The sequence below is a fragment of the Nomascus leucogenys genome, chromosome 12 (genome assembly GCF_006542625.1).
Source record: "Nomascus leucogenys isolate Asia chromosome 12, Asia_NLE_v1, whole genome shotgun sequence".
Lineage (NCBI taxonomy): Eukaryota > Metazoa > Chordata > Mammalia > Primates > Hylobatidae > Nomascus > Nomascus leucogenys.
The window spans coordinates 21,826,600-21,852,374 of record NC_044392.1 but is presented as its reverse complement, the minus strand read 5'-3'; the positions used below and the strand labels follow the sequence as shown (position 1 = coordinate 21,852,374).

The 25,775-nt window shown below is 38.1% G+C and overlaps 1 protein-coding gene across 2 annotated transcripts in view; it reads left to right on the top strand.

Annotated features, from left to right (window-relative positions):
* The window catches only part of TOR1AIP1 (torsin 1A interacting protein 1), a 41,420-nt gene extending 15,861 nt beyond the window's left edge, over positions 1-25,559 (top strand). For both annotated transcript variants that reach the window (XM_012511454.2, XM_003258963.4), the window contains exons 4-10: positions 4,774-4,815; positions 6,526-6,612; positions 9,190-9,246; positions 12,976-13,017; positions 13,745-13,813; positions 19,328-19,384; positions 22,927-25,559. In XM_012511454.2, coding sequence (XP_012366908.1) covers positions 4,774-4,815; positions 6,526-6,612; positions 9,190-9,246; positions 12,976-13,017; positions 13,745-13,813; positions 19,328-19,384; positions 22,927-23,711 — 1,139 coding nt within the window. In that variant the 3' untranslated portion in view covers positions 23,712-25,559. The remainder of the gene's footprint in view (positions 1-4,773; positions 4,816-6,525; positions 6,613-9,189; positions 9,247-12,975; positions 13,018-13,744; positions 13,814-19,327; positions 19,385-22,926) is intronic.
* Positions 25,560-25,775: the final 216 nt, after the last annotated feature.

Here is a 25,775-nt window from a genome sequence, read left to right as displayed (position 1 = left end):
AGGATCTTTAGTCACTAGATTAAATCCAAAAGTCTGAAAAGTGTTGAAAAATGGATAGAATCTATGATTTATTAGATACTTCAGACAAACTACTCTGAGCTACAGGAGGAAATTCAAACCAATGGCAAAGAAGTTAAAAACTTTGAAAAAAAATCAGACGAATGTATAACTAAAATAACCAATGCAGAGAAGTGCTTAAAGGAGCTGATGGAGCTGAAAGCCAAGTTTCGAGAACTACGTGAAGAATACAGAAGCCTCAGTAGCCGATGCGATCAACTGGAAGAAAGGGTATCAGTGATGGAAGATGAAATGAAGTGAGAAGGGAAGTTTAGAGAAAAAAGAATAAAAAGAACAAAGCCTCCAAGAAGCATGGGACTATGTGAAAAGACCAAACCTACGTCTGATTGGTGTACCTGAAAGTGACGGGGAGAATGGAACCAAGTTGGAAAACACTCTGCAAGATATTATCCAGGAGAACTTCCCCAATCTAGCAAGGCAGGCCAACATTCAGATTCAGGAAATACAGAGAATGCCACGAAGATACTCCTCGAGAAGAGCAACTCCAAGACACATAATTGTCAGATTCACCAAAGTTGAAATGAAGGAAAAAATGTTAAGGGCAGCCAGAGAGAAAGGTCGGGTTACCCACAAAGGGAAGCCCATCAGACTAACAGCTGATCTCTCGGCAGAAACTCTACAAGCCAGAAGAGAGTGGGGGCCCATATTCAACATTCTTAAAGAAAAGAATTTTTCAACCCAGAATTTCATATCCAGCCAAACTAAGCTTCATAAGTGAAGGAGAAATAAAATACTTTACAGACAAGCAAATGCTGAGAGATTTTGTCACCACCAGGCCTGCCCTAAAACAGCTCCTGAAGGAAGCACTAAACATGGAAAGGAACAACCGGTACCAGCCCCTGCAAAAACATGCCAAATTGTAAAGACCATCAAGGCTAGGAAGAAACTGCATCAACTAACGAGCAAAATAACCAGCTAACATCATAATGACAGGATCAGATTCACACATAACAATATTAACTTTAAATGTAAATGGGCTAAATGCTCCAATTAAAAGACACAGACTGGCAAATTAAATAAGGAGTCAAGACCCATCAGTGTGCTGTATTCAGGAAACCCATCTCACATGCAGAGACACACATAGACTCAAAATAAAGGGATGGAGGAAGATCTACCAAGCAAAAGGAAAACAAAAAAAGGCAGGGGTTGCAATCCTAGTCTCTGATAAAATAGACTTTAAACCAACAAAGATCAAAAGAGACAAAGAAGGCCATTTACATAATGGTAAAGGGATCAATTCAACAAGAAGAGCTAACTATCCTAAATGTATATGCACCCAATAGAGGAGCACCCAGATGCATAAAGCAAGTCCTGAGTGACCTACAAAGAGACTTCGACTCCCACACAATAATAATGGGAGATTTTAACACCCCACTGTCAACATGAGACAGAAAGTTAACAAGGATATCCAGGAATTGAACTCAGCTCTGCACAAAGTGGACCTAATAGACATCTACAGAACTCTCCACCCCAAATCAACAGAATATACATTTTTTTCAGCACCACACCACACCTGTTCCAAAATTGACCACATAGTTGGAAGCGCTCCTCAGCAAATGTAAAAGAACAGAAATTATAACAAACGTCTCTCAGACCATAGTGCAATCAAACTAGAACTCAGGATTAAGAAACTCACTCAGAACCACTCAACTACATGGAAACTGAACAACCTGCTCCTGAATGACTACTGTGTACATAATGAAACGAAGGCAGAAATAAAGATGTTCTTTGAAACCAATGAGAACAAAGACACAACATACCAGAATCTCTGGGACACATTCAAAGCAGTGTGTAGAGGGAAATTTATAGCACTAAATGCCAATGTTAGAAGTATTAAAATCAAATGGGGAGCTCCCTTATGTAAGCTGGCTAAAAAGTAATTATTAAACCATCTCTCCATGCTAATTAGATAACACATGGATAAGCAGAAAAAAGGAGATTGAATTTTAGGCAACTTGGTATATGGAGAATTGACTATTAAGTGAATTGACTCTAGACAAATTGACCTGGAACTTCAAATGTGTACAGAAATAAAACATATCTTCAAATGTATACAGATAAAACATACCTATCAAATGAAAAAAGGAGGGATTACTGTATTAGTCATACTACTGTACTGTGTACTGTACTATTGTGATAGCTCAACAAATGAATGTAAATCTCCAACATATCCTTTACATTATTACAGATTCTAAAATCTATTCAGCCCTAGTTAAAGAGATTTTGTCTACCATATAATTTTTAGAGTAACTATGTAAAACATAACACTGAAATATAAATGAGATTTTAGTAAAGCCTACTGTATTACATGAATTACACTTAGAAGTTTGTTGGAACCTCTCATATTAGGAAAAGTTCAGCTGTCACTTGTTTCTTTATTCATGTATTCAAAAAATTGGCCGAGTGCAGTTGCTCATGCCTGTAATGCCAGCACTTTGGGAGGCTGAGGCAGGCAGATTACTTGAGCTCAAGAGTTCGAGACCAGCTTGGGCAACATGGCAAACAAAACCCTGTCTCTACAAAAAGTACAAATATTAGCAGGGTGTGGTGAAATGTGCCTGTAGTCCCAGCTACTCGGAAGGCCAAGGTGGAAGGATGGCTTGAGCCTGGGAGGGAGGGGTTGCAGTGAGCCAAGATCACACCACTGCACTCCAGCCTGGATGACAAAACCAGACCATGTCTCAAAAAAAAAAAAATTACTGTTTACTATGTGCTATTATGAACACGACTGATGAGGTGGTAGAATTGTAATAGACTGGAAGTCAGAAGAGCCTGCTGTCTTCTGCCTTTTTTTATTATTACATTAGTCCTATACACTTAGACAAGTCACTTGATATCTATGAACCTTACTTATGAAAATCTTCCCTTATGATGAGATGGGAATCAGATGACATTCATGAAGGGTTTTTTGAAAACCAAATAGCATCATGCAAATATTAAGGACTTAGCATTTTAAGATAATAACAAAAATATGATTATTGATTCTTAAGAAAGTATCTTGTATTTGCATGCTATATGAATAGTTACATAAATGAAGTAAAACTGCTGTACAAAAATATGAAGTACTATAATAATTATGCACTTAGAGAATAAAACTTCAAAAAGAGAACAATACCTTTTTGTAGGAATGGAAATATTAATTAAACATTTTTGGCCAGCTGTGGAGCTCATGCCTATATAACAATCCCAGCACTTTAAGAGACCAAAGTGCTGGGATTGCAGGCTAGGAGATGGGAGGATTGTTTGAGGCCAGGAGTTTGAGACTAGCCTGGTCATCATGTAAAACCCCATCTCTTGTTTTAAATTAAAACCTTAAAAAAAATTTTTTTTTGTTTGACTTTTCCTTTTTCTCCCTCAAAAAAGAGAAAAAGAAAGGACAGTGTTCATAAGGAACCTAGAGCAAAACAGTACCTAATACACCAGAGTCTAGTTCTTTAAGAGTAACATGGTGTTATCAGCAGTTTTCTCTGGGTTAGTATTTTTTTTTAATAAAAAAAGTTGGCAAATATATTTCAGATACTGACTTGCACTTGCCACTGTCAAGAGGAAGTATTTTCAGTGGAACTCAAAGCTTGAGTAGTATTAAACTAATCTAATTAAATGGGTTTAAAAGAAATACTTTCAAATTCACCATATAATGTGTTGGCAATGGCTTTCTGTAATACTATTGTCCCTTTTAATAAGCAAATTGAGGTTAAAATCAGTAGAGATAAAAGCTGAAATTTTCTCAGCTTTGTTGAAGAAGTCTAAATCATGCTACTTCTCTACATATGATCCTTCAGTGATATTTTAACCCAATTGTGAAATACCTGCATTTGGGTACATCTCACTTTTTTTTTTTTTTTAAGTTTCAGAATAGCCCATGTAAAAATACTATGTTCCAAGTTTATTTGATGTGTTTTGCTTATTTATTTTTGTTCAAATTCTCTGTTCTCTGGAAAACAGTGACATACATGGACCTGCTGGAACTAGAATTTTCTTTACCTTTCTTCCTCTTTGGATACACCAGTGCCCTAAAGAACTGGTTCATCAGTCCAGTTAGTGTAGTTGGTTTTTAAAGGGAGCATAGGGGATTTGGCAAATAAGAGAATGAGAATATAGCAAACCTATACACACTAGAATATTTTTCAATGTAGAATTTAATGGTTTTTTTTGCATACAAAGGTTACATTTTTTAGTAAAAATAGACCTGTGACTGAAGGAAAATTAAACACTTCATTTCTTTTTTTGTTTGAGACAGAGTCTTGCTCTGTTACCCAGGCTGGTGTACAGTGGCACTATCTCGGCTCACTGCAACCTCTGCTTCCCAGGTTCAAATTATTCTCCTGCCTCAGCCTCCCGAGTAGCTGGGATTACAGGCACGCACCACCACTCCTGGCTGATTTTTATATTTTTAGTAGAGACAGGGTTTCACCATGTTGGCCAGGCTGGTCTCAAACTCCTGACCTCAAGTGATCCACCCACCTCGGCCTCCCAAAGTGCCGGGATTATAGGCGTGAGCCACTGCGCCTGGCCAATTCTTAGTGATTTAACAGAAAAAATTTATTTAATGCGTCCTTATGTTCATTTTCCTAAACAAGATGCTCTTTTATTTATTCCCAAGCTTTAACTTTTTTTCCTAAGCTTTTGTTTATTCCTAAGCTTTACCTTTTGATGTTATATGTTTAATATTTAATGTATGCTTTTTTCTTCTAGAAGCCACCAGTGTCCAACAGAAGGTCAATTTCTCTGAAGAAGGTATTTTACTTGTAAATATTATACAATATATACTTTAAGTCTTTTTCTTTACATTAGAAGCCATTCTGGCCGGGCGTGGTGGCTCACGCTTGTAATCCCAGCACTTTGGGAGGCCGAGGCGGGCGGATCACGAGGTCAGGAGATCGAGACCACGGTGAAACCCCGTCTCTACTAAAAATACAAAAAAAATTAGCCGGGCGTGGTGGCTGGCGCCTGTAGTCCCAGCTACTCGGAGAGGCTGAGGAGGAGAATGGCGTGAACCCGGGAGGCGGAGCTTGCAGTGAGCTGAGATTGCGCCACCGCACTCCAGCTGGCAAAAAAAAAAAAAAAAAAAAAAAAAAAAAAAAAAAAAAAAAGAAACGAAGCTGAGGAGGAGAATGGCGTGAACCCGGGAGGCGGAGCTTGCAGTGAGCTGAGATTGCGCACCGCACTCCAGCCTGGGCACAGAGCGAGACTCCGTCTCAAAAAAAAAAAAAAAAAAAGCCATTCTGATAGATATTTAAGAAGTGGGAACAGAGCCGGGGACTGTGGCACATGCCTGTAGTCCCAGCTACTCGGGAGGCTGAGGGGGGGGACCGGAGGCGGAGGCAGTGAGCTGAGATTGCCAGCACTCAGGGCGAAGAGGAGACTCAAAAAAAAAAAAAAAAAAAAGCCATTCTGATAGATATTAAAATGGAAAGAGCGGACTGTGCAATGCTGTAGTCCAGCTACTCAGGAGGCTGAGGCAGGAGGATCACTTGAGTCCGGGAGTTCTGGGCTGTCTGTAGTGCACTATGCCGATCAGGCGTCTGCACTAAGTTTGGCTTCAATATGGTGACCTCCCGGGAGCAGGGGACCACCATGTTGCCTAAAGAGGGGTGAATCCATTTAGTTCAGAAACGGACCAGGTCAAAACTCCTGTGCTGATCAGTAGTGGGATTGCACCTGTGAATAGCCACTGCACTCCAGCCTGGGCAACCTAGTGAGACCCCATCTCTTAAAAAAAAAACAAAAAGAAGTTAGAACAGAAAATAATGTATTTTTCTTCAAGAAAAAAAATTCATGCTTATCTGAACTGTTAACTGGGCAGAAATAATAGGACAGATAGAATGAGTGATGACAGCCTTACATTTTAAGCATCTTTTGTCTATTTGGGTTCATTTTAAGCAAAGATAATATTTTCTATTATGATATTAAAATAATCAGTTTTCCAAATTCTCATAACCAGTTTATGTTTGAAAAGTACAGGAGTAAAATTTAGTTTTTGTTGAAGCTCAGCATAATCTGAGGGTGGTCACCTGCATAATAGAATGTTTGTGTGCAGGTGTGTGTACACTACCCCTCCACCACCAACACACACACACACACACATCTGAATTTAACTACACACTAATTATATGTAGTTTTCCTCCCCATAAACTTTTTCCACTGTTTAACGCTCATCTGTTCATTTTTGAGTCTACATTAAAGCTTTAGAGTATAGTTTTTTAGATATTACTCTGAATATTTGTTTAGGAAAGTATTATGTGCCCCAGAGAACACAAATTGAGCTAAATTTTAGTTCCTTTGGAACTTTGGGATTCAAAATAATAAGCATGATAAACAGCAGATCTATATCTGATAACTTAAAAGCCTTCTTTTAATGTTAAATTATTTGCTTGGTTTTTTTAAATTCAGATCTTTTGAGCCTTAAAATAAGGCTATATTAGTATATTGTTTACTTCTCTTTAGGAGAAACTGAAGATGATGATCAAGACAGCTCTCACAGCAGTGTCACTACTGTTAAGGCCAGATCCAGGGATTCTGATGAATCTGGAGGTAATGTTGCTTTATATACATATGACTCTTCTCATAGAACTATCTTTGGTATTCCACGAATTTGCTTTTTAAAAAAAACTTTCAAATTTTTATTAATACTTTATAAAAAGTCGTGAATTTTTCTTTTAATATTTATTAAAATTACTGATTTCGTGTGTACATCCGATTAATACTATGTCATGATATCTAAACAAATCACTTTTAGCTTTTTTTGGTATTTGTGGAAAGTAAGATATTTTTGTGCTTAAAAGAAGAGTTATTTATTGTTTTTGAATTTTATAGAGAAACTAATCACATTGCCATTGGGACTGACAACACTATCTGGAGTGTTACTTTTAGGAAGTTTTCATTTAATTAGATAACTACCTTTATCTCTGGATTTTCAAATTCAAACCAAGTTATTAATTAACAAGTTCTGATTGTTTATGTGAATTTAAGTTTATTCAATGAAAGAGTTGACTAAAGAGAGAAAAATAACAGTTTGAGGCTTAAGATAATGTTGAACAAGACCCCCCCCCAAAAAAGATAATGCTAAACTAACTTGTAAACTCTGTAAATAATGAGTAATTTTATACTTTAGTCCTGCACTTTCCCCTCACCACCTCCTTAAAATTTCTGTAAGTCCAATTCTTTTTTTTTTTTTTTTTTTTTGCGGCGGAGTCTCACTCTGTCACCCAGGCTGGAGTGCAGTGGCGCAATGTCAGCTCACTGCAGCCTCTGCCTCCCGGGTTCAAGTGATTCTTCTGCCTCAGCCCCCCAAGCAGGTGGGATTACAGGTGCGCACCACCACACCTGGCTGATTTTTGTATTTTTAGTAGAGATGAGATTTCACCATGTTGGCCAGGCTGGTCTTAAACTCCTGACCTCAGGTGATCCACCTGCCTCTGCCTCCCAAAGTGCTAGGATTACAGGCCTGAGCCACCACGCCCGACCTGTAATTCCTATTCTTTACTTCATCATTTCACTTTAAAAATAAGTACATAAGCTGGTTTGGTTTTTGTTTTTATTTTTTTGAGACAGGATCTCGCTCTGTCACCCAGGTTTGAGTGCAGTATGCGATCGTGGCTCACTGCAGCCTCGACCTCCCAGGCTTAAGCAATTCTCCTGCCTCAGCCTCCCAAAGTGCTGAGATTATAGGTGTGGGCCACCGTGCCTAGCATTATAAGATGTTTGGTGGGCATTTGGTATTGTGTATTTCCCACCCTTCCTCATTTTTCCTGTGTATTCTTCATACAGAAATGGAGATTTGTAACACGCTAGTAGTGTCTAGCTAGAATTCCTGGGATCCATTTCTTCACTTTTTAGCTGTTTGCCCTTAGAGAGTTATTTAACTTCTGTGTTCCTCAGTCTTGTCATCTGGATTGTTGTGAGGGTTAAATTAATTCATATATGCAAAGCACTTACCTGGCACATAGTAAACACTCACTAAGTGCTGTTATTAATGTTCATACATATTACATGAAGCTCTAAAAATTAGAGATTAATTAAGCCATTTATATAGCCAATAGTTTGCTGCCATTGCTACCAGCATAACTATTTGGAAGTACATAAACCCCAGGTCCTGTGATCGCACCATCGCACTTCAGCCTGGGCAACAGAGCAAGACTCCGTCTCAAAAAAAAAAAAATATGGCCACTTCACCTTTTTGTGTCAATGTGTCTGTTTCCAAAACAGCAACCTGATCACTTTTAAACTAATTTAGTTATAAATTCTACTTTTATATGGGAAAAAATGTTTTTAAGAAGAATAGACTGAAAGCAAGGCATGGTGATAGGTACCTATAGTCCCAGATACTGAGGAGGCTGAGGCAGGAGGATCCCTTCAGTTCAAGACCAGCCTGGACAATAATGTGAGAGTCCATCTCTTAAAAAAAAAAAAGAAGAAAGAAAGAAAGAAAAAGAGTATACAAAAATATTGCCCACTTGCAATAAAAATTTAAAGCAAAAATGGATATTAATGATTTCAAGATGATCCACTGTTGTAAACTTTGAAAATTTTTCGCAACTCAAAGGTTTTATTATGTCATTACCTTGGGGCATGTTCTGTATCATAACAATTTTTTAAGTGGTTATTAGCTAATTTTTTAGATGTGACATGACTCTTTAGAAACTTTTTTAACCTTTTTTTTTTTTTTTTGAGACAGAGTCTCACTCTCTTGTTGAGGCTGGAGTACAGTGGTGCGATCTTGGCTTACTGCACCTCTGCCTCCCTGGTTCAAGCAGTTCTCCTGCCCTAAGCCTCCTGAGTAGCTTGGATTACAGGCACGTGCCACCACGTGCAGATAATTTTTGTGTTTTTAGTGGAGACGGGGTTTCACCACGTTGGCCAGGATGGTCTCAAACTCCTGACCTCAGGTGATCTGCTTGCCTCAGCCTCCCAGTGTGCTGAGATTATAGGCGAGAGCCACTGCACCCAGCCTAGAAACTTTTTAAAATAAATTATGCATCCAAGTTTTTAACCACCTGGGAGTTATCTGAATATTGTTGCCCTTTTTATTAATTTCTCACTGTTGTCTTGTAAAATGTGCAGTGTAAAAGTTGAATATTATTTATAGTGTACTGTTTTTTTATTTTTTAGATAATACCACCAGATCATCTAGTCAATATGTAGAATCATTTTGGCAGTCATCACAAAGTAAGTAAAGCTGTGTTTACAGGTCTTCCTGTGAGCTTGGTCAAATGCTGTTCCTATTTTTGAAGATCCTCTTTTGAAATTTAATGTAAATATTGAACAAGAGGAATAATGAATGCTAAAAAAAAACTTATCTGATATCTCTCTACCACTTGACCTTGCTTATTGAGTTGTTATTCTCTATACCCAAACCTGAATTTGAACTTAAAAAACAAACAAAAAACTACTACTTCTGTGATTTGTTGAATGTCTTTGCTAGCAGTATAAATGGGTTGATTGCTTTTATTTTAACAGACTAATGTAGTAGTTTGAGCCTATTTATATGCACTTATTCTAATAAGGACATAAAATTTTATATTAGTACAATTTCAACTCTTGTAAAAGTTTGGAAGGATGAATAAATAAGTAATAAAGCACATGTAATAAAAAGTTAATGGCGAGCTTGGTGATGGGTATATAAATATTCATTTCAGTGTTACAACTGAAAATTTTTATGATCAAATATTGAGAAAATGTAACAAAAAAAGATTGGAAAGTAATATACCAAAATGCTAATAATGATTTGCATAAGAATCATCGGTGACTTTTTTTTTAACTTCATTCTTTTCTTTTCTTTTTTCTTTTTTTGAGACAGGTTCTCGCTCTGTTGCCCAGGCAAGTGTAGTGGTGCGATCATGGTTCACTGCAGCCTCGAACTCCTGGGCTCAAGGGATCCTCCTGCCTCAGCTTCCTGAGTAGCTAAGACTACAGGCACGTGCTACCATGCCCAGCTAATTTTTAAATTTTTTGTAGAGACGGAGTCTCACTATCTTGCTCAGGCTGGTCTCAAACTTTTGGGCGCAAGCATTCCTCCCACGTCAGCCTCCCAAAATGCTGGGATTGCAGGTGTGAACCATTGCACCCAGCCACCTTTATTATTTTGTTACTACCGTTTTTTTCTTTTGACGTTTTTAAATCAAGTCTCCCAAAATCCGAGTTAATTATTAATCAACCAAAAATATCTTTGTATGTAAAAATCTTCAAGAACTTTTTTTTTCTTCCACATTACTTTCTTTTCTTAAGAAGAAACTTTTGGAAGGCCAGGCGTGGTGGCTCACACCTGTAATCCCAGCACTTTGGGAGGCCAAGGTGGGCAGATCACTAGATCAAGAGACCAAGACCACCCTGGCCAACATGGTGAAACCCTGTCTCTACTAAAAATATAAAAATGAGCTGGGTGTGGTGGCGTGTGCCTGTAGTCCCAGCTACTCAGGAGGCTGAGGCAGGAGAATGGCGTGAACTGGGGGGGCGGGGGGGCGCGGAGCTTGCTGTGAGCCGAGATCGTGTCACTGCACTCCAGCCTGGGCGACAGAGTGAGACTCCATCTCAAGAAAAAAGGAAAAAAGGAAAGCCTTTGGAAATCTGTTTTATAATCATTGTATTTATAGAATTCAATTTTATATTTTTTATTTTAATTTTTAGTAGGTTCTGGGTTTGTGACTATAAAATGAGACATAAAATGAATTAGCTGCTGGAAAAAAATCAGTTGTGGAAAATTACTCTTCGAATTATTTTATGTATTTGCCCTATTTTACTCCAAATCTTTGATCTTTGGAAACTCTTAAATGTATCTACCTGTATAAATGATATTATACCCATGCAGTGAGATACTATTTAGGCCGGGGGTGGTGGCTCACACCTGTAATCCCAGCACTGTGGGAGGCCAAGGCAGGTGGATCACCAGAAGTCAGAAGTTCGAGACCAGCCTGGCCAACATGGTGAAACCCTGTCTCTGCTAAAAATACAAAAATTAACCAGGCGTGGTGGTAGGTGCCTGTAATCCCAGCTACTTGCGAGGCTGAGGCAGGAGAATCGCTTGAACCCAACAGGCAACAGCTGCAGTGAACTGGGATCGCACCACTGCACTCCAGCCTGGGTGACAGAGCAAGACTCCATCTCAAAAAAAAACGAAATGCTATTTAGAAATGAAAAATGCGTTAGTTCATTGTATCCTAATGAAAGGGTGATCAAGATATATTTCATTGACTTTAAGATACTATTGATTTTATGTATCAATGAGAAAGAAAAACCATCCAGTTAAACTATGCCATACCATTAATTAAAAGATGTATCTGTAGATCAAAGGGCATTTTTTTTAAAAGTATCTCTTAGAATTTGATGAAAGTATTAAAACGTACGTATCCACTTTTTTAAAAGTATATTTTTAGTATAGACTGAAAACAAAGCTGAGAGAATATCTGTCTTATTTACCATAATATTTCTACGTTCATTGTTTTGCACATAATAGATACTTAACAGATAGATATTTATGAATTTTTAAATTATGCATTTCTAGAATGGCCCCTTTTTTTAAACAGCTAGCACATGTTTGTATTCAGAAAAAGTTGAAAATAAATAAATGTAAATCAATACTTGTGTTTATCATCAAAGAGTAACTCATTTCCTCAGGGCAGATTTGAAAATTTACCTTGTTATAATTGTAATGTCATTTTTTAATCATCCCATTGTGTCATTTTACAGTTATCCTTAGATACCGCCTCAAAACCTGAAGTAGCATGTTTTACTTCATAGCTACTTTGCAATGTCCATAAATCTGCATAGATAGTACATACCATTTCTCTATGGTATGGTATGTGGTATATGATATGGACTGCCTGGATTTGTATCTTGGCCCAACTACTTTTAGATATATAATTTTGGAAAAATTACCAATTTTGGTTTTCCCTTTTTTTTTTTTTTTTTTTTGAGATAAGAGTCTCGCTCTGTCGCCCAGGCTGGAGTGCAGTGGTGTGATCTCAGCTCACTGCAAGCTCCACCTCCCAGGTTCATGCCATTCTCCTGCCTCAGCCTCCCAAATAGCTGGGGCTACAGGCGCCCACCACCACACCTGGCTAATTTTTTGTGTATTTAGTAGAGACGGGGTTTCACCATGTTAGCCAGGATGGTCTCGATCTCCTGACCTCATGATCCACCTGCCTCGGCCTCCCAAAGTGCTAGGATTACAGGCATGAGCCACTGCATCCAGCCGGTTTTCCCTTATTTATAAAATAGGAACAATTTTATAAATATCACATAAGAGTTAAGCAAAATTGGCTGGGCATGGTGGCTCATGCCTGTAATCCCAGCACTTTGGGAGGGTGAGGCAGGCAGAGCATTTGAGGTCAGGAGTTTGAGACCAGCCTGGCCAACATAGTGAAACCCTGTCTCTACTAAAAAGACAAAAAATTTAGTCAGGCGTGATGGTGCACACCTGTAATCCTAAGTACTTGGGAGGCTGAGGCAGGAGAATATCTTGAACCTGGGAAGCGGAGGTTGCAGTGAGCCGAGATTGCGCCACTGCATTCCAGCCTGGGTGACAGAGTCAGACCCTGTCTCAAAAAAAAAAAAAGGATTAAGCAAAATTATACTTGATATATACGACTATATGTAGTTGTTATTTTGATGGTACCGATCCGAAAACTGACTCCTTGTTGTTGCCCAATTCCTAAACATTTTGAAGTTTAGAAATGAGGGGGAAAGAAATACACACACACTTTATATATAGTATATGTATGTTTTATATATATATATATATATACTTTATATACTTATATGCTTGGAATTGATGAGAGAATGTTTTTTGTTTGTTGTTTGTTTTTAGTATCCACAGTAAACAAGCAAAATGTCTATGCAACATCTTTTTTGTTGTTATTTTCAAGTATTCTATGACCTTATCCCTGTTTTCTGTTTCAGGTCGAAACTTCATAGCTCATGATAAGCAACCTTCAGTGCTGAGTAAGTAGTTGATTGTCTGCTCTTTTTTCAGTCAATCAATTCTTTTGTTTTTTTATTTGAGACGATGTCTTGCTCTGTCGCCCAGGCTGGAGTGCGATCTGGGCTCATTGCAAGCTCTGCCTCCTGGGTTCATGCCATTCTCCTGCCTCAGCCTCCCAAGTAGCTGGGACTACAGGCGCCCACCACCACACCCGGCTAATTTTTTGTATTTTTAGTAGAGACGGTGTTTCACCATGTTAACCAGGATGGTCTTGATCTCCTGACCTCGTGATCCACCAGCCTCGGCCTCCCAAAGTGCTGGAATTACAGGCGTGAGCCACCGCGCCCAGCCTCAGTCAATCAATTCTAACCTTGCCTTATTCTCCCAACAAAAGTTGTAATAAGGTTTTAAGTCATTTTACCCCTCTTTACCTTTTCAATTCACCACGGATTGGTACTACCTGTAATAATTACTCTGTGATATGGAAATGTATTCAGGGCTATTTTACCACAAGTAATTTATATTATGTGATAATATATTTATTTGCTACCTGCTTTGCTGTGGGAAGTAGTTCATCCTCACTGATACAATCCTTTGAAATTATCTTTTACTTATAAAACTATTGCTTTTATTGTTTTCTTCCCCTACTTTATTTTGTCTTTCTGATAGATTAATTTTATAACACTGGAATAGGTATAAACTTTCAAAGTATGAGAAATTATCTTTTGATATATATATTTGCTTCAGGCTCAGGATATCAAAAAACTCCCCAGGAATGGGCCCCACAAACTGCAAGAATAAGGACCAGGATGCAAAGTAAGTAGATAAATCTCTGTTACTGAAATAATCTTAAGTGTATTTGCTATATTTTTCTTTTTTTTTTTTTTTTTTTTTTTGAGACAGAGTCTCACTCTGTCACCCAGGCTGGAGTGCAGTGGCACAATCTTGACTCACTGCAAGCTCCGCCTCCCCGGTTCACGCCATTCTCCCGCCTCAGCCTCCTGAGTAGCTGGGACTACAGGCACCTGCCACCACGCCTGGCTAATTTCGTTTTTGTATTTTTTAGTAGAGACGGGGTTTCACCATGTTAGCCAGGATGGTCTCGATCTCCTGACTTCGTGATCCACCTGCCTCGGCCTCCCAAAGTGCTGGGATTACAGGCATGAGCCACCACGCCCGGCCTGCTATGTTTTTCTTGACAAAAATGTTTAGTTCTTCAGATAAACATTTAGGTTGTTTGTGATTTCACTAATAAAGTACAGCTATGATTACTAGTTTAGTAATTTCTATTTGCCTGGACTGGCAGCACATGGGCTGGGTGTAGAATGTAAATAGTGGCGTGAGAAAACCAGAGATTGGCCAGGTGCGGTGGCTCACGCCTGTAATCCCAGCACTTTGGGAGGCCGAGGCGGGTGGATCACCAGGTCAGGAGATCGAGACCATCCTGGCTAACACAGTGAAACCCCGTCTCTACTAAAAATACAAAAAAAATTAAAAATTAGCTGGGCATGGTGGCGGGAGGCTACTTGGGAGGCTGAGGCAGGAGAATGGCATGAACCCAGGAGGCGGAGCTTGCAGTGAACCGAGATTGTGCCACTGCACTCCAGCCTAGGTGACAGAGCGAGACTCTGTCTGAAAAAAAAAAAAGAAAACCAGAGATTGATGGATCTTAACAAGCTGTCAGTTCTAGCAGCAATACAGTCTGTATACAATAATGAAATTCTACTCTTTTGACAATACTTATTTTTTGCTTTTAGCAGATTTTGGAACAGCTTTGTATACTCATAATTTTAATTAATAAAGGCTGAAATGCACAAGTTATATTTTCATGTTTAGAGCTTTTTTTCTGTTTTTTGTTTTGTTTTGTTTTTGAGATGGAGTCTCGCCGTGTCGCCCAGGCTGGAGTACAGTGGCGCAATCTCAGTTCACTGCAACCTCTGCCTCCCGGGTTCAAGCAATTCTCCTGCCTCAGCCTCCCAAGTAGCTAGGACTACAGGCGTGCACCACCACACCCGGCTAATTTTTGTATTTTTACACGCCCGGCTAATTTTTGTATTTTTAGTAGAGACAGGGTTTCACCATATTGGTCAGGCTGGTCTTGAACTCCTGACCTCATGATCTGCCTGCCTTGGCCTCCCTGAGTGCTGGGATTACAGGCTTGAGCCACTGCGCCCAGCCTTTCTGGGTTTTTGGGGGTGTTTTATTTTGTTTTGGGTTTTTTTTGAGACGGAGTCTCCCTCTGTCGCCCAGGTTGGAGTGCGGTGGCACAATCTCAGCTCACTGCAGTCTCCGCCTCCCACATTCAGGTCATTCTTGTGCCTTAGCCTCCTAAGTAGCTGGGACTTGCATGCATGTACCACCATGCCCAGCTAATTTTTGTGCTTTTAGTAGAGACGGGGTTTCGCCATGTTGGCCAGGTTGGTCTTGAACTGCTGACCTCAAGTGATCCGCCTACTTCAGCCTCCCAAAGTGTTGGGATTACAGGCATGAGCTACCACACCCAGCCTCATGTTTAGGTTTTGGATGGATTAAGTGTCACAGAATATAAGGAATACTATAAATTGATGTGATAAAACCATCATACTTTGAACTCACTTTCTATAATTTCTATGGAAATGCGTCCACATTAAATCTCGACCATATTTTTTTAAAGTCCATGCATATTCTGCCTTAAGTGACCTTTAACCTCCCTACTTTACTCATCTAACCACAATCGGTCTTGAGGTCATCAGGTATTCTCTTACTTTTGTTTAGATAATGTAAAAATCCACATCTTGTATCTCTTGCTCATGGGATGATTAACTCTAATTGGACCAGATGACGTGTGTGGCTCTGCTTTTCCATCAGTAAAGTAGGAGTGGTCATAATTCATTTTTACCCAGCAGTGACGTTTTTAGCCCACATATGAGTGAGTTCTTCAGCAGTCTAGAATCGAAATAACTTTTTGCCCTTGTCTTATTGTTGGTTGTCATTTCTTATTGCTGTGATTATGTGCCTGTGATTAGAAAACCATTTCCTCTTATAATTTGCTCTTCCTGACCTATTATAGTTAGGAAACCAAACATTAATTATTCAGCTTATTAGAATTATGTTTATAACCAGAATCAAACATTAAAATTAAATTTGAAGACCCAAGAGATACTCTTGGATGTAAAAATGCATGAGTTTTAGTGTATATAATGTGAAAAGCTCAGAGGCATCTTGTGAAGTTAGTACATACTTATCAGAAAATCTTTGCATAATTTTTTTCCTCTAATAAGACATTGCAATACAGAAGGAAAAATAATATTGAACATCTAATAGAAATGCAGAAATAGATCTTTTTAGTTGCTAAATTGATAGCTAATTTTTAGTATTTTATCTGTTTGCATTTCTACTTTGTCTTAGGTTACTATATTTATTATGGCTTACAGAATTATACATTGGTTGCTAACACCTACCATATATAGATACCACATTGAGCTTTCAGAGTTATGTAACAGTAACATACCAGAAGTGTGCATGTAATAGGATCTTTTAGACTTTCAACCACATGAGGACTTTAAGATAGAACGATGAGCAAGAAGAAAATATTTTCAATGGAAGTGGAAGACTACAGTGATTTTTCAAACACTGTTATATAATAGATTCCTCTTCAAGACCATTAAAAAAATGTTCTCCTGGCATTCCACATTTTATCTCTCATTCTTTAACTATATATTTCTGCCTGCTTTGGTGAGGAAAAAAAAGTCATTTTTAGAGTTGAGTGTTCAAGAACCTTAGGCTATAGATTCTACCCCATGGAACATTGTCACCCGATGTTAGCACCAGTTTCCTGTAGACAAGTCCCAGTTCAGGCTTCTGCCTGCATCTAACCTTTTAGGAAAGATGGAACCACTGTCTTTACTTTTTCCTGTTTGCCAGGTGATAAAACAATGATTATAGAGAAGAATATATGTGCATGGAGAGGTCAGAGAATTAATATAAATATTTTGGAACTTGTCTCAGAAATTTAGATAGAGAAAAGAAGACAATTTGGAGTTAAAGCTCTTGAGCTCCAGTCCTAGCTCTTCCACTTACTAATTGAGTAATCTTGGTAAAATCACTTAACCTTTGTGAACCTCAATTTTCTTGCCTTTAGAGACAATAGTGCCTATAACTAGATTATTGTAATGAGCTTATATGTGTAAACAATTTTTTAAAGTCTAAAATCTCATAATTATCAGGGCTTATTTATTGTTAATGTTTTCTGTAGAATCAGTAGCAACTATGGAAGATTTGTGCCCTCTACTCTTGATGGTTATAGAGTGATTGATTATCACCATACTCTTTAGACTAGAAAAGCTTGAGTTTTTTCTTTTTTTTCTTTTTTTTTCTTTTTTTTTTTTTTTTTTTTTTGAGACAGGGTCTTGCTCTGTTGCCTAGGCTGGAGTGAAGTGGCGTGATCTCAGCTCACTGCAACCTCTGCCTCCTGGGTTCAAGCGATTCTCGTGCCTCAGCTTCCCAAGTAGCTGGTGGTGCACCACCACACTAGCTAATTTTTGTATTTTAGTAGAGACAGGGTTTCACCGTGTTGGCCAGGCTGGTCTCAAACTCCTGACCTCAGGTGATCCACCCACCTCGACCTCCCAAAGTGTTGGGATTACAGGCCTGAGCCACCGTGCGCAGCTAGCTGAGTTTTTTCTTTTAAAAAGATGTTTTTTAGAATTGTTGTTAGCATCTCTAGTAATGTTGATAAAAAGGATAGCAGTTACCCTTTGGACAATGTCCTGCCTTGGCAGTATATACCCTGCTGTGTATGTGTTTGTGTTATATGAATTATATAAATATTATATATGGTACATAATTATTATTTAGCTGCCCTTCATCATTAACATCACAGAATTGCACTTCACAGCATTTTTGTATATATTATCTCATTTGATCTTTGCAACCATGGAGTGAAGTATTCAAAATAAACATTATCTGATGGATTTGAGTTTCATCTGGTTAGGTATTTTTATTGTTATTTTAGTTGTAACTTTGATAACCTAACTTAGAAGCTTCTAAATAATGAAATATCCTAAGCTAAACTAGTAATTAAAAAACAATATTCCTCTTAGAGTTGCTGTCATTTTGTCTTACTACATCATTATGGAGTTTTTTGTTATATGATCAAAAATAAGGCTATTTCTGAATCTTAGCAGGGCTAATATTATTCCTCCAGTTATGCCAGTGTTTCTCAAATGAAAGTTGTTGATATAACGCTAAGAAGATCCACCAGGAAGTTCATTTATATATATAAAAGTTATAAAACTCCAGGCAAGTGATAGATGGCAATACTGGTAATATAGGTCATACAAATGAGATAACTCAGCCTCTCCACCTTCTGAAGCCTGTCCTTCCATTTCCTCTGTTAGATTTTAAAACCTGCTGGTATGCTAAGAAAGATGGAAGGGAAAGGGAAAGGTTAGGATCATTTTTAATTTCTTTTCTTGTTTTTAATTTTTTTTTTTTTTTTTTTTAGTGATGGGGTCTCACAGTGTTGCCCAGGCTACCTTAAACTCCTGTGCTCAAGCTGTCCTTTCACCTCAGCCTCTTAATTTGTCGGAATTACAGGCATGAGCCACTGTGCCCGGCTTAATTTATTTTCTAAATAAATTTAGATGGAAGTAGAAATGTGACAGAGTTGTGAGAAAATTATTTTTGAGCTCTATTGTTTAACCACAAGCCTAAAACAATTACTTTATTACTTGTCTATTAACAGAAATGATGAGAAGTTTTTAAATGTGATTTTAAAATACTACTAGTATTTGAAATGGTCAGAATCCCCAGAGGAAATATTGAATCAGTTTGAGGTAGAAAATAGTGAGGATTCAGGTTTTTATATTAAAACACCTTATCCAGACAGCTCAGTAGTCTATAATCCACATTTTGTCCTTATTTTCCCCCTCTTTACAGCATCTTCACCAGGCAAGAGTTCAATATGTGGCAGTTTTTCAGATGGTATAATATGTTTCATTTTATTATGGTGTGCCTATTTTCTTTGTCCTTTTTATCCCGGAAGTTTCACCAATCCCATTAGATACTTATGGGTCAAATACTTCCAAACTTTCTCTCAAAACTAATTATTGTGTGCTTTGTACTAGACCCCACCATATGCTGTGAAAAGCTATGAAAGAAATAGGTCGCATGTTTCAAGGAGCTCTCAGTCTAATTGGCACTCAGATATTCTACTTTTTCTTCTGCTTCTGGCTGATCTCTGTCTTCTTTTTTTCCTGGTGGAATTTGTATCTTCTTTGTCTACTAGAAATAAATACTCAAATTATGAAGCATAAGTTGATAGTCTTATTTTATTACTCTCACCATTAGATGACAGCATTCTGAAATCAGAGCTTGGAAACCAGTCACCATCAACCTCCAGCCGACGTAAGTTTGTGTATTCAGTTTTTATTAAATATTTCTGTAAAATTGGTATTCCATAATTGTTTAAAAATTAGTCCCAGCTACTCAGGAGGCTGAGGCGGGAGAATGGCGGGAACCCGGGAGGCGGAGCTTGCAGTGAGCCGAGATTGTGCCACTGCACTCCAGCCTGGGTGACAGAGCGAGACTCCGTCTCAAAAAAAAAAAAAATGTTTTTTGACAGCAGTATGACTCGATGCTATTTGAAGAATCACATTTTAAGCACTTCAGAGGAAAAAGTATATATTCTACTAGCAGTGAAATTCTTTATAGACAAACTGTATGAGACAACATCTGGTATTGCCCTTCACTTAACTGTCCATAAGACCAAAAATAATAGCTAATAATAAGTAAAGCTACTAATACTGTTAACGAGAAAACCATGCTGAATTGAAAGAAAGATAGCCAGAACATGACTTTATGGGATTACAATGGCTTTCGGAGTCTGCACACCTGTATTTGAACTAGATTAGACCATTTACTTCCTTTACAGCCTTGTGGCAAGTTTCTTTAGTTCTCCAAGTCATATTATCCTGAAAGAGTACTAAGAAAATAAATTAATGGGCTGAGCGTGGTGGCTCATGCCTGTAATCTCAGCACTTTGGGAGGCCAAGGCAGGCGGATCAAGAGATCAAGACCATCCTGGCCAACATGGTGAAACCCCATCTCTACTAAAAATACAAAAATTAGCTGGGCGTGGTGGCACACACCTGTTGTCCCAGCTACTCAGGAGGCTGAGGCAGGAGAATCACTTGAACCCAGGAAGTGCAGGTTGCAGTGAGCCGAGATCATGCCACTGCACTCCAGCCTGGCGACAGAGCGAGACTGTGTCTCAAAAAAAAAAAAGAAAGAAAATAGGCTAATGATGATTCTCAAATTTTTTGTTCTTGGTACTGCTTTACACTAGTAAAGTTATTAAGAACCTCAAAGAGCTTTTTGTTGAAAATATGGGTTATGTCTATCCATATGTACCAGGAAATTAAAGTTGAAACATTTTTTTAAATATGTATTAATTTATTTTAAAATAATTTAGCAAGAAGAGTGACAGATCAGATTGCTTTGCATTTTTTCTAATCTCTTTAATGCCTAGCTTTAAAAAATGGATTTGGATTATCATATATGCTTCTGTATGCAGTCTGTTACAATATATTATTTTTGTTGAAGTATCTACAAAAAATCCAGCTTTTATACAGATATGAAAAATTTTAATAGCCTCTTCAGATAATTGTGGCTATTCTTTTTTGAACTCTCCAAAACTCAACAAGAGGTAGTTTCTTAAATGTTACTTGAAATAGGATATCTAAAACCATCTTACTGAGCTTTTAGTACTCTATTACATTAAAAGTTATTGGTCTTATACTTTGAATGGAGTATCATGCACTGGTCATTTGGAAAACATTGGTTCACTGAGAAATGCACATTTTCCAAACATTGACACATTAGGAATGTAATAAAAAAGATCACGTTTGTTAATATCACTGCCAATCTCAAGACTTTAAAAAAGTGTTAAAGGGTGGGGTGCGTGGCCCATGCCTGTAATCCCAACATTTTGGGAGGCCTAGGCGGATGGATCACCTGAGGTCAGGAGTTCAAGACCAGCCTGGCCAACATGGCAAAACCCTGTCTCTACTAGAAATACAGAAACATTAGCTGGGTATGGTGGCATGCACTTGTAATCCTAGCTACTTAGGAGGCTGAGGCAGGAGAATCACTTGAACCTGGGAGGCAGAGGTTGCAGTGAGCCAAGATCGCACCACTTCATGCCATCCTGGGCCACAGAGCGAGACTCTATCTCAGAAAAAAAAAAGAAAGTGTTAAAGTACAATATTGGGAGTTGTCAGGCTCGTGGTGGCAGATTTAGGATTCTAAAATCCTAATTTTCACTTGAAAGCAAGTATCTGCCAAATACACAAGTCTGACTATAGTTTGTTACTTGTTCTTTCAAGTAAAAAATAGTATTCCATGAAGAATGTGCTAATTCGCCTTGTAATTCATTTGCACAAAATTCTTTTCCTTGAGACAACCATGGTACTGTATGATGCAGCAGAAGTGCTTTGTGCATACTTCCCATTTCTTCAGAAAGAATATTGACAAGATATGTACTCAAGGATTCAGATTTAGTAAGATAAATAATTAACTGCTTCATAAAGGACATTCTTAAGTAAAAGAATGTCCCTTCGTTAAACCTTGAATGCATGGCAGTGAAAAATAACAATGACTACACTCGTACAGTTCGGTGCCACTGCCCTGTAACTCATGCTAAGGCATCAGAAGTTTTTCCCACCATTGCTTTTGTGTCATCAGTGCAAATGTCAACACAAGGTGAAAGTCAAATAACATCTTAGTGTTAGAAGAATAGCTTTAACTTCACGGACCCCCCTCCCCCCCAAAATAGGGTCTTGAGGTACCCCACAGACCACACCTTGAGAATTGCTGCTGTAAAAGGTCCCTACTAAAATTAATAGCCTGAAACAGTCAATAAGTAAAAGATGTAGAAGTATTATTGTTACTATCAGCTGAATAAATGAAGTAGAATATGAGAAAGTACTTTATAAACTGAAAAGCACTAGATAAATATAAATTAATACTATTATTGCCTATAGTAATTAGGGATGAGTCACAAACTAAATTTTACCAGTGTTAACTTGCATACCACAAAAGGCATCGGTGAAATTAATCTGAAGGGACAGCTAGCTATTATAACACGTAGAAGATGTTCATTTATATTGCATCCTTTTCTTTTCTTTTCTTTTCTTTTTTCTTTTTTTTTTTTTTTTTGAGATGGAGTCTCGCTCTGTCACCCTGGCTGGAGTGCAGTGGCGCAATCTTGGCTCACTGCAACCTCCGCCTCCCGTGTTCAAGTGAGTTGCCTGCCTCAGCCTCCCAAGTAGCTGGGACTACAGGTGTGTGCCACCACGCCCAGTTAGTTTTTTGTATTTTCAGTAGAGACGGGGTTTCACAGTCTCGATCTCCTGACCTCGTGATCCGCCCGCCTCGGCCTCCCAAAGTGCTGGGATTACAGGCATGAGCCACCACGTCCAGCCTGCATTCTTTTCTTTATCCCTTTATGTACTTCAGAAATATTTCACCTTGAATAATTAGCCATGTGAATGCTGAGTTTCTAAATTAAAAAATATTTTATAAATTGTATTTTAATAGTCTATTCTCCCAACTATTAGCAGTGGAAATAATAACTTCGCTTTATAAACTGTGTTATTTTTCTGACTTGTTTATGCCATTTCATATGTTTAAAAACTTTTTTCCTCAAAGACTTATTTTTATATTGAAGAAACGTATGCATATTTGCACACATAATTCAAAGCCTATGCATGTAAGATTTTCTTGAGTATGTGATAAAGTATTTTATTAAGAAAATTATCAGCTTTCTTCTTTAAAGTCCTTCCTCTTTTACCTAATGTTAATAAAGATTGATATTGATTTTAAAAGTCACTTGCCCCTGAATCTAAGAAAATGGTATTTATATCTGTCATTTCTTTTTTTCTGAGTAGAAGTGACTGGACAACCCCAAAATGCATCTTTTGTCAGGAGGAACTTGTGGCTACTTCCTCTGATAGCTGCTCTTGCCTCTGGGAGTTTTTGGTTCTTTAGTACTCCTGAGGTAGAAACCACTGCTGTTCAAGAGTTCCAGAACCAGATGAATCAACTTAAGAATAAGTACCAAGGTCAAGATGAGAAGCTGTGGAAAAGGAGCCAAACATTCCTGGAAAAACATCTTAATAGCTCCCATCCTCGGTCTCAGCCTGCTATCTTGCTGCTCACCGCTGCCCGAGATGCTGAAGAAGCACTTAGGTGTCTGAGTGAACAAATTGCTGATGCCTATTCTTCTTTTCGTAGTGTCCGTGCCATCCGGATTGATGGGACAGATAAAGCTACTCAAGACAGTGATACTGTCAAACTAGAGGTAGACCAAGAACTGAGCAATGGATTTAAGAACGGCCGGAATGCAGCTGTGGTACACCGCTTTGAGTCATTGCCCGCAGGCTCTACTTTGATCTTCTACAAATATTGTGACCATGAAAACGCAGCCTTCAAAGATGTAGCCTTAGTCCTGACTGTCTTATTGGAGGAAGAGACACTTGGAACAAGTCTAGGCCTAAAGGAAGTTGAAGAAAAAGTAAGAGATTTTCTTAAAGTCAAGTTCACCAATTCTAACACACCCAACTCCTACAATCATATGGATGCAGACAAACTGAATGGCCTCTGGAGCCGTATTTCTCACTTAGTTCTGCCTGTGCAACCTGAAAATGCCCTGAAAAGGGGTATCTGCTTATAAGAAGTGAGAGAGAAGAAAAATCATGTCCCAAGTTCTGAGAATTGTTCACACTTTCTAACCAGAGAGAGAATTCAGAGCTCTTTTTGAAAGAACTAGTTTCTTTTTAAAGGAAGTTAAGTTCTTACATAAACATGGAACATATAAATCATTCATTCAACCTAATTATCTGTGATATGAGAGAATCATTTCAGTTTCCATTGAGAGCTGTGTTAAAGGTATCTTAGGAGTGCAGATTATATGCAGTTCCTTAGAGAATCTGTTTTGATTCTGGGCTGAGTTATTACAGTTATGGTATGACCAGTGAGGGGGATTTGTCTCCTTTCTTATGAACCTTCCTGATTTTTTAACTTAGATTTCTCACTAAGTTTCTTGAGTTATTAGTAAGATTGCTCCCTAAATGTAACTCTGGATTTTCCCATTATGTTCCCTTTTATACCATTTAGGTGTGAGTTCCTTAGCTTCTGCCTATAGGAACATAAGTAATGAAAGGTCATCTAGGTGTGTGTTTGGAATTTTTTTCTTTTGTTTTTTGGAAGATGGAAAGAACAAGGCAAGCAAGGAGAAATTAATGGGGAAGCTGAAGGGAGGAAATGTTACAGTAATCCACTGAGATGTAGTTTAGTCAAACATAGGTATATGAACTGTTAATCTTGGTGGATTCTGTTGGGATTTGTTTTTTACATCTCCTTTTTCCTTCCTTGAAGAAAAATTCTTGGCCCTCCCAAGGATTCTTCATGTATATTGCAAAATTTAATATATTTGTTCACTTGAGTCTTAAGAGTAGGTCAGGCCAAGGCAGGTGGATCACCTGAGGTCAGAAGTTCAAGACCAGCCTGGCCAACATGGTGAAACCCTGTCTCTACTAAAAATACAAAAATTAGCTGGGCGTGGTGGCACACGCCTGTAATCCCAGCTACTTGGGAGGCTGAGGCAGGAGAATCACTTGAACCCGGGAGGCGGAGGTTGCAGTAAGCCAAGACCATGCTTATTGCCCTCCAGCCTGGGCAACAAAAATGAAACTCCGTCTCAAAAAAAAAAAAAAGAGTAGGTCAGTTCGTAACAGTTTATTTTGGACACATCCTGAAGCTTTTGTTCTGAATTAAGAAATAGAGTTTCAGGAATTGACAAACCATTTGTTAACCAGCTGTCCTGGGCTATTGAAGAAGATTTCATTTTCCGCGCATCCACTTGTTGCAGTCCAAGTCCTCTGGTGCAACGCCATAGCAAATATAAAGATTTACTATGCACGTGATACATTTTATGGAGTGCCTCAAGCCAAGATAGTGAACTTATATGAAGGGTGTGAAATGTATTTCTTTACTACGATAGTAGTTTAGTTATAACTTTGCATCTATAATTGAGCTTTCTCATCTGTCAAATGCTATGGTTTTCTTAAAATGTTACAATTCTAGATGTATCCACCTTGTTTTTTTATTGTCCACAAACCATTAAATGTAAATATTATTTTTAGAGAGAGTCAGTCATTGGCTTTGTCATTTACCCTTTGAGAGTTCCACAAGTGGTAGTAGAGTGATCTAACGTCTTTCCTCTAGTACTACCAGTATTCATAAATGTATACCCCTTACTGTAATTTGTTCCTCTTAGAAGTCAGATCATCTGATTTATAAAGGATTATGAAAACCAGAGTTTTTGAAAAGGCTTATTTTATACATACATATTATATAGAGAAACAAATGTTTTTATTAAATGTTTCATTGACCCAAGTAATTTAAAAGTAATATGTTACCTATGTCTTTCAGGAAAAATAATTATAGCAGCTGATCTGTAAATGACTTTAAAAGCTATTTTAGTAATTTAAATAAATTTACTTTCTTGGTTTGTACTCTCTATGTTTTATAAACTTAATGATTTATCATCTTTAAAAAAGAAATCCAAGTATTTTCCTTGAACAATTTTAGCAACTCTGGCTAGGAGAAACAAAAACCAAAGAACTGGAGCCATTTGCAAGTACATTGGTTAGAAGTGGAATAACCGTAACTTTCCATTTTATCTCGGCACTTAGGGTTTTTAAAAATACAGTTAAGTTACGTATTCCTGACTTGG